The 16,680-nt window shown below is 34.9% G+C and overlaps 1 protein-coding gene across 5 annotated transcripts in view; it reads right to left on the bottom strand.

The window, feature by feature from the left end:
• The window catches only part of LOC101000295 (ovostatin), a 161,157-nt gene that overhangs the window by 7,896 nt on the left and 136,581 nt on the right, over nt 1-16,680 (bottom strand). For 4 of the 5 annotated variants that reach the window (XM_021922010.2, XM_021922008.2, XM_021922009.2 and 1 more), the window contains 9 exons: nt 14,895-14,969; nt 14,397-14,562; nt 13,974-14,197; nt 12,385-12,600; nt 10,287-10,411; nt 9,575-9,665; nt 9,004-9,072; nt 8,686-8,788; nt 2,624-6,967 (listed from right to left, as the gene is read on the bottom strand). In XM_021922010.2, the coding sequence (XP_021777702.1) occupies nt 6,900-6,967; nt 8,686-8,788; nt 9,004-9,072; nt 9,575-9,665; nt 10,287-10,411; nt 12,385-12,600; nt 13,974-14,197; nt 14,397-14,562; nt 14,895-14,969 (1,137 nt within the window). In that variant the 3' untranslated portion in view covers nt 2,624-6,899. Of the gene's footprint in view, nt 1-1,274; nt 1,343-2,623; nt 6,968-8,685; nt 8,789-9,003; nt 9,073-9,574; nt 9,666-10,286; nt 10,412-12,384; nt 12,601-13,973; nt 14,198-14,396; nt 14,563-14,894; nt 14,970-16,680 lie in introns of those variants that run through there. The other variant, XR_004175992.1, reaches the window with a different exon arrangement.

Raw genomic sequence — 16,680 nt, 5'->3', positions numbered from 1 at the left:
TCAGGAAAAAGGCCCAGAAAAGGAGGAGGATTCTCTTCAGAATGTAGATTTCTCCTCCAAGAGACAGCTTTGCAGGACTATTTCAAGACACAGCAAAGAAACATAATGTGGGGTAAACTACTTCAATTTCTTTCAAGGCCTTCTATCTGTCATTTGATGCTATACTAAAATTTTGTATCTTATTGCTACAAAGAGTCTGTTTTGTCAGCCTTATGATCTGTTTTAATGTTAATGCCGGTCAGCTGTGCCTGAATTCCAAAAGGGAGGAGAGAATAATGAGGCATGTCGGACCCCCCTTCCCCATCACAGCCTGAACTAGTTTTTCAGGTTAACTTTGGAATGCCCTTGGCCGAAAGTAGGGGTCCCTGCAGATGGCTGCTGGTGGTGGTGTTGGGGAAGAGGGGCTTAGAATTGTATTTTTGGTTTATAAGGCTTAGACACAGGAGAATGAGGGCTAGCAGCATGTACCTGGGATGAAAGTTGGGAGGCAATGTGACCAAGAAAGCGGAAAACCTTAAGGGGCCGTGACCTGCGGGCTGTCCTGAGCTGAGAAGGTCTGAGACAACTCAGCCTCATCCATCATGACCACGTGTCCCAGGTGCTGCCTGACCTGGGGAGATCAGAATGTCATCCTGGGAGACCTTTGCTAGGCTCTTCTGAAAAGGTTGTTTTTACCTGAACTGTGTACTTTATTTCTTTTCTTTTCTCTTTTTCTTCTTTTCTCTTTTTTTTTTCTTTTGTTTTCAAGTAGGGAGGGAGGGGGTAACTAACAGCAGGTCCCCGGGTGGGTACTAACTCTGCACAGGGAATGGAAAGAGGAAGCCAGAAGATCTGCCCCTGGAGACCGGGGTGACCCTGCCACAGGCCTCCACCACGTGGCCATCCCCTTGGAGGCCATCTTTACTAATGTGGATTGCACTGTGGCTTCCCAGGCAATAGAGGCCACGGCTGTGGACCCAGGCCTGCCTTCTCAGGAAAGGCTCCTCAGAGAGCCGGTGGCCTGCAGAGAGGACCCATGCGACCTCAGAGACCCGGAGACCCAGCGAGCCGGCGACCCCACCCGTCAGAGCAGGGTTCTCGCCCTATGCCCTTTCTTAAAGGAAACAAACCTGGATAGGGTGAAGTCTGTGGGCTTACAAGTTTCACTGCCAATCCCAACCGAGGGCCACAGCTCCTTGTTAAGTCAAATTAGCATTGCAAAGAAATAAATAAAGGTATTGGAGAAAGAGTTATTCAGTGATTATGGAGCCCAATTGTGAAAAAATAGTACTCACACAGCTCTTCACTTCTTGCATTACTTCGTGCAACATTTTGAGAAATCTTTTCTTCTTCTTAAGATTACCTTAATTAAAATATAAATAACACCCATCATTCAATTATATTTAATTTAATTTAATGTTAATCAAATTCCAAAATTGTATGACTTCACTGTCCATTTTATATCACTGTAAAATTTTCTTGTTTGTGTACTCTCCAGATTAGAACTTAGGGAAATTTCAGGTATTTGGAACCACTAGCTTTTACTTCCTAAGGTTACCAAGTTGGGAGCAATTCTTTCAAGGAGCCCATTCTGCTGCAATATAGGGGTGTCCCATTGTGGGAGATGGCTCTGACTCACCAGTTGCTGTGCCTTACTTCTTTTCTATCACGGTGGCAAGTTTTCCTTAGTATCCTCTCTGTTCTCAACTCACACAATCCATCCTGGTCACTCTCAGAAACCAGGGAACTCTTTTCCAACTCCTGATTACCTGGCTTTAAATTTGGTCCTTCAGACAAATCAACCCTGGTGGGGACAATGGCAGGCATCTGTTTTTCCTGACTCAGTATTAGTGACATTTGAGATTAGCACAGGCCCCCGTGCCCCATGTGTACAGGAATATACACATAAAAAAGAAGATACATGCACAAAAATTCAGTTGGTAGAGGCTAGGAACCAGAAATAGCAAGTACAGAAAATCAAGAATAAAACGTGTTGCCACTCGTATCCCATCTCTACCCCTTTTCTCCATCCCAATTGTTTTGTAAAATCCCTTTTAGAGAAAGACTAACCCGGTGAAGTGACCTGAGAAATATCGTTTTTTTCCTCCCATTTCTTTTTCACCATTTGCCAGCATTTCCAATAGCATTTTCATGTCTTCTTTCATTTTATATTTTGTAAAAACATTTTGAGAAATTCATCACAAATGGCAGGTTTACCTGATGATATAGAAAAATTTGCTGAAAACTGGAACTTTTTAGGAAAGCATATTTCACCAAAAAGTATTCCTCTTATTCAACATGCAGTGATACTCCTGCTTCCTGGATTAAAGTTACGGCACAGGTGGCCGACTGGGCGCCGTGGCTCCGCCTGTAATCCCAGCACTCTGGGAGGCCGAGGCGGGCGGATCACGAGGTCAGGAGATCGAGACCATCCTGGCTAACACGGTGAAACCCCGTCTCTACTAAAAGTACAAAAAATTAGCCGGGAGCGGTGGCGGCGCCTGTAGTCCCAGCTACTCCGGAGGCTGACGCAGGAGAATGGCGTAAACCCGGGAGGCGGAGCTTGCAGTGAGCCGAGATCACTGCACTCCAGCCTGGGCGACAGAGCGAGACTCCGCCTAAAAAAAAAAAAAAAAAAAAAAAAAAATTATGGCCCAGGGGGTGGCATGGAGAACGTAGTACGGAGAGTTTGAGAGGGAGGGAGAGATTGTCGCCTATAAACTAAGAGAGAGAGAGAAAATGGCACAAAATGTTTAGGTCTTGGAGTGAAATAGAAGTAGAAAGCTCTCAAAATAAAAAAAGAGACAAGCTCATCCTTATCTTTCCCCTCCTTTTTCTTTAGATAATGATTTCCTGTTTTTTTTCCAAGCAGGATAGAAGCATGTTGAAAAAGTTAAAACGGTAAATGTTAATGAAAGCAAATGGGACGGTGCTGGAAAAAGCATCTCTCTATGAGAAATGTACCTCCTGAAGGGCATGTTCAAAGGAAAATTCAATGAAATGTTTTTGGAAAATAAAAAAATTATTATGAGATTTGAGCAAAATAGAGTAACCCTGCTTATTGGAAATGATCAGCGCTTAAAAATGTATCTCTGTGTGCCTCTTTGTGGCTCTAAGTTGCCTCCCAGAAGGTCAAGTTTTTACTTGATTAGATCTGGACTGAGACTAAAATATGTAGTTAATTCAATCACAATCTTAATGGGTCTTTATTTTTGAAAAAATTTTAGCTTTTCCTTTAAAACTAGTTTAGATCTTTTCCAAATCTTCAGAATCAAAATATGTGTTGGTAAAATTAAAACTGTTAGTAAGAATATGATTGGTAAGAGAAATTATGGTAAGAATAATTTTCCAAGAATAAGAAGAAAACACAACGCAATTTTGTTTTGGGAATTCTTACTCATTTAGGCTGTATTTCTTTAATTTTCTGTTTAATTTTCTTATCTATGTTCAATTTAAAAAATTGGAGTTTGAAATGTGCTTCTCTTTATTTTTGGACTTTCGCACCAATATATGCTTTATTTCTATTCTAGTCTGAGGCACATTTCTCCATTTGTTCCATTTCTTTTCCCTAGTTAGCTTACTTTTTCTAAGTTTTTTCTCTTTTACACCCAGAGGTAACCTTGAAAAGCTAAGTGTGACATCTTCATTTCTACAGGTGTGCCTTGTTGGGGAAATATAATGAAAGTAAAATCTCCCAACCCAGAAGTCCTCTCCATAAAGGTATTGGAGAAGGAAAGCACTTTAATTATAGAATAATCATTAAGCCAGAACGTGAGTGCATCACAGCCAATCTGGTAAGAGTTTGCAAAGACAGAAAGGAACCTCAGCCTTTTGTATGGCTGAGCTGATGCAGCCCATTACATATATGTTCTTAAGCACTAACTAGCCTTCAAGTAAGGGGACTTGACTGCACCATTTATCACACATAATTTGTCCTAGATTCTCTTGGTCTGGGGAGTGACCTTGTGTGTTAGTTAATGGGATTTATTCTAAATAAAAAATAAACTCTTCTTATCTTCATGATAAGAGGTAGTTTAACTTGGAGCAAGGTGCCCATCGAAGCTGGCCTCCTACCCTCCTGCAGAAATTGCAGATAGGGATGCTATCTCCTTTGATGTTGATGTTTCAAAGAAATGACTCCCACATTCTCCATAATGCTGACGAATCCTGCCCAGCGTTCAGAAAGGTTTGGTTACATTGCAAAGAGGAGAAAAGACTTAAAGTAACAGGTTTTCTAAGGAAACTAAAGAAAGGGAGGGAGGATTCATCTCTTCCTTTATTTTCCACAGAGAGAATTAAAACTATTTAAAATATTTATTTGTCCTTACACCCTACAATAATGGATGCTTTTCTGTTTAACTGACAAATGGAGATTGCCAATGGTATAGCTGTCAACAGCTATACCAGACAGGATGAAATAGCATATCAATGTTTGGAAATATATTCAATCATATAATTAATCATATCATAATTTTTTGTAGTAAATTTTTCTATAACATGGTTTTACTCTTTGGAATCACCCCTCCTTTTATTTTATTGAAAAATCATGGAAAGGTCAGTGGTGATGCCAATGAGGATTAAGGGAAAAAATACATTAAAAAGCTGACCAAAGAATAAATGTTTGGGAGGGCACAATTTTTAGAAATTGAATTTGGGAGCTACAAGCACTCTTCATAACAACAACAAAAAAAATTGTTTAAGATTTATTTATTTATTTAATGAGCATTCCTCTATGGTATGCATGCCCACCACACAATGACCAACATATCTACCCGCCTCTTACACAGAACAAGTCAAGGCTGTGTACTCAAGACCTTTGTAGTAGCTACTTGTCATAGGTTAACAGGCACATGGATCAGACTTAAAACCAGTCGTCATTCTGGGCACAAGGTTAGTCAAGCCCAAATAAGCCCAACGTAGCCACATCTGATCCACAGATCAATGAGAGGGAGAAATAAATATTTCTTGTTGGAAGCCACTGAGTTTGGGGTTGGGTTTTAAAATCGCCATTATTGCAGCAATAATGAAGATACCCTTAATATCTTTTTTAGTATACTTTATTTTTTCAGAGTAGTTTTAGTTTCATAGAAAAATTGAGCAGAAAGTGAGAGAGCTCTCATGTGCACCCTCTGTTCCCATATGGACAGGTTCCCTCACTATCAATATTCTGCACCAGAGTGATCCATTTGTTAACAATCGATGAAGTTACTTAATACATCATTATCACTGAAGACCATAGTTCACATTGGGGTTCACTCTTGGTGTTGTACATTCTATGAGTTTTGGCAAATGTATAATGATATGTATCCAATATACATTATATATAGTGCCATGCAGCATAGTTTCACTGTCCTAAAAACTTCCTGTGTTTCACCTAATTATCTTTCCCTCCCTGCAACCCCTGGCAACCATTGATCTTTTTACTGTCTCCATAGTTTTGCCTGTTCTAGATATTGTATGGTTTGGATACTTGAATACAGCCAGAGCTGAAAGAAGTCACTGTGATTGAGGTGGGAAAGGGGAATAAAATAATATTTGATTGAAGTGGGAAAGGGGAATAAAATGATATTTGACAGATAAGCAGGGACATTTTCATTTAATACCTTGTAAACTATGGTAAAACATTCATTGTTATCTGCTGTACCATGGAAAGCTATAGAAGAAGAGATCTAAGCAAATGAAAAAAAATTTTTTTAAACCTCTCTTTTAGAACATAGATTTTGGAGGTATAAATGATAGGTATGTAAAGTCTGTGAGCCAGGGAGAAATAAGCAAAATACACAGGTCTTGCACCTGCACCATAGATCTGGGTGGATGTGAATATCATTACTGAGATGACTGGGTGACCAGGTATAAAGCGAGACTGATTGCTTTGGGGAGCAGTTAGGAATGACAAATGACATTTGAAATGTTTAAGTTCGTTATGTTTGAGATATTTATGAGATAGTGCATTCTTCTTCTATTGCTGCAGTAACAAATTATCTCATACTTTGTGGCTCAAAACAACATAAATTTATTCTTTTATCTTAACAGTTACAAGTAAACGCTTTAGGTACATGTATAAAAATAATTTTCTAAAATATATGTGTTTAATAATAACATACTAATGAATATTTGATCTTATAATTCAATCAAGTATATAATATTTTATAGCCAAGAAAACTTTACAAATATACCTTCAGAAATGATGCTCTAAGTGATTGGGTTAGGGAGGAGATGGGGGGTGTTTGTTTCATCCTAAGCTTATCTGGAGAAAGAAAATTCAGTTTTAAAATGGAAGTTAAAAATACATAGGTTCTTTTTTTAAAAAAAAACAAAAAACAAACAAAAAAACCCATGGATTCTGGTCAGGTTTTACTCAACAATAGTTGCCAAGGAAAATAAACATATTTACGTTTAAATAACATCAAGGCTTACTTTTCCACACTTCCCAGAGAAATTATTCAGAAACACATACCAGAACTAAAGTATCAATACGTTAGAATACTCCTTATCTAACGAAGTGTTTTCTATAGTTATTCAGTGATTGATGGGATAGGCTTTCTCTGCTTGGGTTGCCCTGAAAGTAGAATTTGAGGTAAGGGCTTGGATGCAGATAATTCATTTCACTGGGGAGCCCAGGAAACATGAGTGAGAGAGCAGGGAGACTGTGTCAAAAAAGGACAAAGGCTAATTTAAGGATTTGTTGTGGAGTCTGTTTCCTGAAAATCTGGGAGATGGATTTCAAGGGGACTTCATGAGAAGCATTTGGAACGCCTCCCACAGTTCTTGACTAAGAGCAGAGGTGAGAGCGTTTGTCTACTGGCCCTGGTCTCTGCTGGTTGAAGCTTTTGGGAAGTGCAGGCTTAAAGCTTCCAGGAACAAACTTGATAGATATCTCAGTTACAAAGTATCTTCTTTTCCATCTCATTTTCCTTATCCTAGAATGAGGAGGTTTCAAGGGACATCTGACCACATGGTGTGCTGTATTCTGCAAGTGCAAATTCATCTGAAAGACAGTAATTGTTATTAGAAAGTTTTATAGCATTGTTCAAGAAGAAAGCATCTTTATTTCTTATCTGTTTAGAAATAAATTCCCCTAAATCTGTGCTACTATAACAGTTTCTTTGTTTAACAGCTTCCAAATATACTGTATTTTTATTCTTCTGATTTACATCACACTGCATGCATACCCATATGATCATTCTTAAGTGTTTCAGGTATGATGTTTTGTATATGATACATATTGAAACCTAACAGAGGTTAGGGTTTTCTCTTCTAGAATAAAGTGTCTATTTTACCACAAGAGCTGGAGGGACAGTGAAGACTTAGTTCAACCATCCAGGTTTTTGTAAAGAAGTAAAGATGTGCTTACCAAATGTGTAGGTACTCAAAGTTTGTAAACCACTGTTGACTTACACTTAACACTTAATAGTTTGTATCACTATTGATTCACTCCCTTTTTTGGATGAAATATTTATCAAGATAGCATGTATAAAACAGGTTTTTGTTTTCTCAAAAAGTCTGTGAGTCATTTATTGGCTGAGGTAATCTGACTTGAAAATAATTAACTTGTCATTTTAATTCTTTAATTGGTAAAGTTATTAGACCTATGTTTTAATGTGTTCATAGACATAATTTTTACCTAGCAAAAGCACAGTGTTCAGATAAGCTTCAATTTCGAAACAGAAGACCTCATTTAGAGATTGTATTCTGCTACTTACCTGTTTGGTGTTATCAGTAAGAATTTACCTTTCCTGAGCCTTGGTTAAAACATTAATAACACCATAAGAACTTGGTTGAAAACAAAACAAAACAAAACAAAATCCAGAAACCCAAAATTATCTGACCAAGTTGGCTCTGATTATAAATTTTTTATTTAAAAATTTCACTGTGCTAAGCAATACATGAATAGATAGATGGTAGCTAACCAGATAAACAGATGCCCAGACTAGCCTGTTGAAGGATGAGAGGCAAGAATAAGCTGATTCAGCTGGCAGTCAGCCAGCCGCCAATCAAGAGCCAGTACGATGCTAGACATATGAATGAGGCCTCCTAGAACATCCAGCTGACCAACTCACCAGGTGAATTACAGGTGCAATTCAAACAGGGAAGAGCTGAACCAGCTCAAACCAGTCACTCTGCATCAATCAGTTTGGCTGATCCATAGAATTGCGAGGAATAATAAATGGTTGTGACTTTAAAAATATGTTTTCTAAGAATATTTTTATGAACGCATCTTTATCATCTCTAATAGTATATGTCTCTTTCTTTCTTCAAATAAACACATGATTTCTGTATCCTGTAATTCACACTAATGCATAAACTATGCCAACCTTCATAGCCATTAACTTTATTTTGCCTGAATCTATATTCAGCTAGATAGCCTACTTCACATTTATTTTCCAATAATTTAAGTGAACATCTTAGTGAGAAGACTGGTTAAGAAAAATCAGGCCAGTTTTGTCCATTTAGGTAGGAAAAAACCCTCAAATTTTGCTCTTGAAATTCTGATGCTTTTTGTATTAGGCAGTATGAACAGTTACAAAACACCAAATAAGGGAAGATGATTTCAAACATAAGAACTGTAACAGCAGTAGGGAAAATGAAAATTGGTTTAACTATTTAGGTTGGTGCAAAAGCAATCGTGGTTTTCGTCTTGAATGTAATGGCCAGAACTGCAATTACTTAATGACAAAAACCGCAGTAACTAAATACGGTTCTTACCAGTTTCATAATAATCATAGAGCTGAACAGATGCTGGCTTGATGTTGGATACGAGTGCATCTTGTTTGATGGAGAATGAGAATTGAATTTCTTTTTGAGTAACCTGAGAATAAATCAATATTGTTATGCATATTGAGATGTATTCCCTCAACTTCTCTCCATTTCAAATATTCAGAATTATTTTAGCAATACTGTTTTGATACTTATGCTCTTAGGAAAACTTTTTTAAACATAAAAAAAACAAAGACAAAAGTAAAACCACATTGTGACTCAAGCATATACATCAACACACAAACCAAGTTATGACAGTAAACTCACATTCTCCAGATAGAAAAAGACATGGGTGGTCTTGATTTCTACTCGTTGTACTTTGCCATCTTCCTGAAGCTAAAAATAAGGAAGAAAAGTGTGCTGAAAATTCAGGGAACTAGGATTACAAACATCTAGTGATCCAAAGATAAAATATTTGCTTTCAACTTGGAGGTTTTCCTGCATCTTTATAAATGCTTGCCATGTTTCTATAAAGCTTCAACAACAAATATTTATCTTTGAGATTTATTCATTCAACATTTTTGAAACATCTATCTGTATATATTAGTTTCTAATTTTAAATAAATAGAATAATAGAATGAATATAATAATAACTAGACACTAACTCATTTACCTGTTTTTTAGTGATACACTGTTTTGACAATATAAGAATATAAATTAATTTGAGAACCTCAATGGTTTACTTTAAGATACACATAAGATTCAAATTTTACTCCTTAAGAATAGAAAATGTATTCCTTTTTTAAATAAACTTGTGGCCAATGTATAGTATAGCACAGGGCTCAACACATTGTATCTATTCTGAAGTTATTTCAATTAACAATGTTTAAATCTTTACCTTCTTAACTGATGATCTATCTGGTACAAATCCTGAAAGCATCTTCACATCAATGATTGCCATGTTGGAAGAGTTGCGCTTTCCATAATAACTTTTTTTTAAAAAGTACAAAATTTAAAATTCAGATAAACTTTGATCATTATTTAGGAAAACGAAAATATTTAGGAAAACAAAAAATAAAATGTATTTTCATGCAAAAAAAAAGTTTATTTTATCACCCCCTTTATAGAGTTTATTGTTCTGAGACTGGAATAATTTAATAATAAACTGAAGTTAGTGGTGCTCCGAAATGACACAACATGCGTCTTAATTCATTCCTAAGTGGACCCAGATAATTGAACCTAGGTCTGATAACCTCGTTTTAGAATTTTATGTTTCAAAAGTAAGAGTTTGCAATGTGTTGATTTACAAACTAGAAACTAAGAAAATGTACCTCTTGAGGAGGAATTTATAGAAATTTTTTCCTTTACAACTTCCTCCTAGTCCATATTTTTTCGAAGTCAGATTTATTTTTGCACCTACCATAATGTTATAAAATTCAGACAATTTAAACAAGATGAAATATATTTTCCAAGAGGATAAAGACAGGCCAGTCTTTCACATACAATAATTGGAATGTGGTTTCACTGGGAGGCAGAGAAAGACACTAGGCTACCTGAATTAGAGGTAGAGGGATATCTATGTTTACCAAAAAAAACCAAAGAGTTGTTACCTGGCTGAAACAACAAGGTCAAATTTTGCATCAAATAATCCTCTGCAGAAAGCATTGGCTGTATTCACAGAAAGGGAAAATCCAGATGACTTCTTAGGGAGCAGGATGTTATATCTCAGAGTTGACTTGGAGAAACATAGAATATGTTGTTGATTAACTAAATGATTAATTTTAAATTCATTACCTCCACATTAACATTTCAACTTAAAGTTAATTTTTACCTCTCTGCTTCTTTTTTTCTATACAATTCTATACAATATACTAGTAACACTAATTCTATACAATATACTAGTAACACTAGTAACTTTAGCTAACATTTATTGAACATATACTCTGTACTTACTTTTAAATGCTTTTTTATATAATAATTCTTTTAATGTTTCCAACAATCCTTTGAGGTAGATGCTATTTTTAACCTCCATTTTATAGATGAGGGCAACGGGGGACAGAAAGATGAGTAACTTGTCCAAACTCATACAGCTACTGAGTAGCAGAGTTAGACTATATCTATGCTGTGTTTTGGATAATAATTAAAATGATCTGATTTCAGCCTTAAGCAACTGATAAAATTACTATAATGTCAGAACTTCAGGAATCAAGGTAAATACCATCAATACAATGAATAAATTATAAGAGAAATTGCAGAATCTAAATCCAAGATAAAATGACTTGGTAAGAGGCTTGGTTAAAGACTTAACTTGACCTAACAATCCCACTTCAAGAAATATTTCCAGAAGATATATCTGTCCAAGTACAAAGTCATATATACACATTAATAATTTCAAAGTCATATGTAATGGTCAAAGAGGGGAACTACTGCCAACTGTCCAGAAACATTTGACATATTGAGTATACTCTGGTATATTGGACTATACAGTATGGCAATGCCAGCTAATAAAGGTAGAAGGTGTGATAGAATTAGAAAATCACCACTTTGTAGTTCTTAATGAAATTGGTTGATGAGGTAAAGATCATCAATGCATGTTAAGACTTTTAGGTAAACATTGATGATGAACTCAACATCTTTACGATCCCAGTGTAATATTTTCAATGTTAATTGTTGGTGCAAAGAAGAAAAAAGCAGCAACATTAGTGGGGAAGTATGGCTATCACCACCTTTAATCCAGTGATCAAACTTCACATCACTAATAATGATGTGCCTCTGGATGTGATACAATATAAATATAGATCCAACTTTTAGTTACAGAAGGCACAGAATGAGACAACAAATTAAATGACAGCAGAAGAAAACAATCTGGTAAATTCAGAATTAGGGAAATTCTACACCACAACTGGCCTGATCTCTTCAACAAATTAATGTCACAAAAAAATACAAAAAACTTGATAGATCTGTTAGGTTAAAAGAGACTTAAGAAGCATAACAAACAGCTGCAAAGTATGGTCTTTGATTGAATCCTGATTTGAAAAGCAACCATAAAGTGTATTTGGGGATAGAGGTTTGATAATTAAATTATATCACAATACAAACTATTGTTATTTATTTATTTATTTATTTATTTATTTATTTATTTATTTTTTGAAATGGAGTCTCACTCTGTTGCCCAGGTTGGAGTGCAGTGGCATGTTCTTGGCCCATTGCAACCTCTGTCTCCCAGGTTCAAGCAATTAATTCTCCTGCCTCAGCCTCCCGAGTAGCTGGGATTATGGGCACACACAACCACGCTCAGCTAAATTTTGTATTTTTAGTAGAGATGGGGGTTTCACCACGCTGTCCAGGCTGGTCTCGAACTCCTGACCTCAAGTGATCCGCCCACCTTGGCCTCCCAAAGTGCTGGGATTACAGGTGTGAGCCACTGCACCTGGCCAAGCTATTGTTAATGTGTGGTTGCTCTAATAATGGCATTGCAGTTACATAATTGCATGTCCTTATTTATTTTTTGGAGATCCATATATAACATATTTAGGAGTGGCATGATAACTCTAATTTACTTTAGAATTCGGCAAAACAACGTGAAGCAAAAATGACCAAATGTGAACAAACTATTAAATCTAGTTATTCGTTCGTTATACTATTCTCTCTAGTTTCACTTAGATTATAAGTTTTGATAAGTTGGGGGGTAAAAAAGCCCAAAATTACCTGCACATAAACACAGCCATTGCCATTCACTTCCACCATATACTTTCCCTTAGTTGTTGGCAATGGAATTTGTTGTAGCAACAAACGGTTCTTATCATTCACTTGGAAGGCTGTATTGAATCCTTGGTCAGAGAAAATTTGCACTGAATTTTGTCTATTCTTAGAGAAAGTGAGCCTCTGGAATAGTGTCAGGGCTTGGAGGGCCACAATGGTATCCTAAAAGAAGAATGGCAAATTGTATTAAAGCATACCATGGGATTTAGCAATCAGTCAAATACAGCTGTGATTTATTTAAAAATAATTTAAAATGTGATTACATCTTTTTCCATGCATTTTACTTTGTTTTGTGAACTATACTGTCTTGGGTGCTGTATAATTTAAACAGACAAATGCGGTTTGTGGCAACATTTCTGTTCAAACCTTTAACACAAACAAAACATTGTTTAATAGAATAAAAATGTAAGAAAATGCCAAGAAAATTTTTTAAAATGCCTATCAAATCAGGTTTTGTTTTACCAAACATCAAAGCATACAACGAGGCCAAAATATCAATGGAAAAAACAAAAAGACTAAAAAGATGACAAAATATATATGACTTTATATTTCAATAACAGTAGCATTTCAAATCACTGAGACAATTAATTATTACATAAATGACATCGAGACAACTGGCTGGCCGTTTAAAGTTAGGTCTCTACTATAACTCTATCAAAATACATCCTATAAAATTATATCCCATAAAATTATATCCTATAAAATCAAAATATATCCTATAAAATGAATCATAATAGAAATATGATGAATTAATTCATATTACAGAAAAGTCTGATAATATATTTATATAATTTTTTGTGTTGAGTAATACTCTTAGTTTTAAAGTGAGAATCTTCAGTAGAATAATTACATTCAGTGAAAATGAAAAGAAAAGAATGTGTATTTTAAAGCATGATAAAAATTGGAAGAAAAACAGAAAGTTGACAAGGATGTTACATGCATTAGTAAGGTTAATATCTTTACTATATTCAGACGTCTTACACATAATCAAGGAAAAGATTAATATCCTTATTAGGAAATATACAAATGATATGGCCAGGAAATTTATAATATATGAAATAAAAGAGAACTTTAAAAAAATGAAAGCATATTCTACCTAAGTAGAAACCAGGGAGATTTATTTTTATACAGAATGTATTACTAATTTTATTGTATCAGATCAAGAGAAATGATTTTGAAATTATATAATGAAAGGTACACACTGCTGATGATAATGCAAATTGAGAACACCTTTTCTGATAAAATCATAGCTAATTTTATACAGAACATTTAGTAGGTTAGTACTTAAGTTTTTATTTTAAAAATTAAAGTAAAGCATATTTGAATAAGTATTTAGAGATTATTACTAGATAAAATGCTATATCTGTAAAAAACCTGAAAGACAGCAAACTGAAAAATGATAGCAAGTTCAATAGTGACAACAATTACATTTAATTGCATAAATGTAATATATAAATTTAAAGGCCAATACCACCAATGCAAAGCAAGTGCTCAATTTTCTTGTGCATAGAAATTTTACAAAGATATAGAGTTACCTTTGTGGAGAAGAAACCTCCACGGGAATTTTGCTGCTTTGCCACCCAATGTACAATCTGAGATGCATAGGACAGTTCTTCTGAAGTCAGCTGTGGCTTGAAAAGAAGAGCCAATAGCCCATAACAGGTCATCTCTATATCTGCGGAGGAAGCCTGAGGGTAGTACAAAGATGACGATCCTTCCATAGAAAACCTCTCTTCCAGTTCCCAGAACACGGAGCCACCTGACCAAAAAGTGAAAGGAATTCAACAGTGTCTGTGTCAAAGCATGGCATATAACTGTGTGTGGTCAAATGGGTGGTATTTGAGGGAGTGCAAACCTTACAACTGGTAATAAAGAAACATGAGGGGATGATAATTATCCCACTGCCAATCATTCTACTCATCCAGCATGTTACTCCAGGAAGGGTCAAAAACACTCACCTACTCTTTTTGCTTTTTTGTTCAGCTCATTGAAGAAGAATTCCCTTTTTTCTTCATAGCCTACTAAACTGTAAGTGTAGGCTAGGAGAGCCTGCTCATAAGTAGTCATAGCTCTTTCCCTAGATACAGTCTCTAAGCACTGGAGACCCTTTTGAATAGCCATAAACTGCAAAGAATAAAAAAGAAAAAATCAAATGTGCACACAAAAACACATACAAAAACACAGATGTAGATATGATCATTGCTGGAAAAAAATTAGGAATGAATCTTGTTTGTGCTGAAACGTTCAAAGGGCAAATACAACATATTCATTTTAATTTCTACATAGTTTCATCTGCACAGTGTAATTTGACGATTCAGAAGAATATTGATTCAGTATTATTCAGCATATGTGGTAGCTACAAACATATAGTTCTACTTCCTATTACTATATTGTTGGCATAAAATGTTCTAAGTTCATAAGAAGCAAGTTAGTGGGATCACCAGTGGGCTACATACCGAGACCGGGTGGTCAGCTTCAAGCAGAGCACCGATAACATATGCAGTTAGAGAGATTTCATTATCTTCTTTTCCCTGAATGAAACATAGGGGTAACATGTCAGTCTCATGGAATTCAGAGGAAGGGTATTTCTAAATCTAATATATTTGAAAACTCAGTTTGTTTGTTTTCTTTTCCTATATTTTTGGGAGGTGAAGTTTTTCATGTCCTCAAAAGATACTGTTTATCAAAAGTAGGAAATAGAGAACAAACACCTGAACATTTTATAAAAACAGGAACATCACTTGTCAAAATAACTTGCGGGCCTCAGAAGGCATTTAGAATCAAAGGAGGGAGAGAATGTTCTGCAAAGTTCTAATTTAATTCTCACCCTCATATTTACCCTAGAAATAATATAAAAAGTATCATGAAAAGAATGCATGCTATGATATTACCATGATTAAAAGAGTATAGTATAAAATAGAAATATTTTATAGTAGTATAATCAGTAGATCAATCAATAGTGCAGAAAGAAATCATATCAAGTATAGAAAACAATGTAACAAAGTTAGCCTCAAAAATCAGTAGAAACAGAAAGCATTAATTAACAAGAGGTGTCATGATAAGTGGTGAACTATTTGGAATATAGAAGTAAATTACATATAAATTACACAACATACTGAATAAATTCTAGTAGGTCAATAATATTAGCTATAAAGAAAATCAAACTAGCTCCAAAAGATTAAAAGACAGTTACAAATAAGAAAAAATAAACTAAAAATAATCATATGAAAAATATTTGACTTTTGAACCAATTGACCTATAAACAAAAATAGACATTAAGCACCATCTTTTTTCTTTTATATTTTCAAAGATTTTTGTTTTCATACTTATATTACTCAGAGTCAGCAGTAGTGCTATGAGTTAGATACTCTACATGTAAAAAGAATCAAAATTGGCACAATTTTACTAAAAATCAATCTGGTAACGTTTTATCAGAACCTTAAAAAATTACACTTTTAGATAGCTATCCTAATTCAATAATGAACTAGGGGCCTATTTACATATAAGAATGTTAACAAAACATTATTTTGAGTTTATTAAGTATTACTGAAACCTCAAGAAAGATTTTGGTTTATTCATATGATGATGTATAGAGAGCTATTAATTTTATGTTTTTAAGTTATTCTAATGACATGGCGGAGTTATTATAAATAATGTTAGGTTTCAAAAAGGGAAGACTAAAAATCCATGCAGGATAATCTCAATTATATTTATAAAGCGTAAGTAAAAAGACTGAAGGAAAATATTGCCAAAACATTAATGGTGATTATTTCTGAATTGTTGACATATGAATAATATTTTGGTCAATATCTTATATGAAATCTCTGAGCTACTTTCAATAAATAAATACTACTATGATAATTATGAAGAAAACATAAGTTTTAAAACACTTAGAAATAAAAGGCATATTCATTATGAACACTTATCTCAGGGATATTAGCAAGTAAGAGCAAAACAAATTTAATTCTAATAATAAAACAATATTGATAAAGAATTTCTTAAATGATAAAGCACTAAGCTATTAAGAATTATCCAGGTTCTGTTACTTCTTTGTTTACACTTTTACTAATAATCCTGCTCCTGCACCCTGCCCCCAGTCACCACAGTTACTGTTAGAATCTTCTAGAGTTTTTAACCTGACTGAAGGAAAGAAAATGTTCCATTTGCTATAAAGAAACATTTTATTGGTTTTCAAGATAATTAGTTTATGCTAGTAGAAATTCCCGTTCAACAATTTTTACC

The sequence above is a fragment of the Papio anubis genome, chromosome 9 (assembly GCF_008728515.1).
Source record: "Papio anubis isolate 15944 chromosome 9, Panubis1.0, whole genome shotgun sequence".
In the NCBI taxonomy this organism is placed as follows: Eukaryota; Metazoa; Chordata; class Mammalia; order Primates; family Cercopithecidae; genus Papio; species Papio anubis.
The sequence above is the reverse complement of the archived record's forward strand: the minus strand, read 5'-3'. Positions and strand labels throughout refer to the sequence as shown.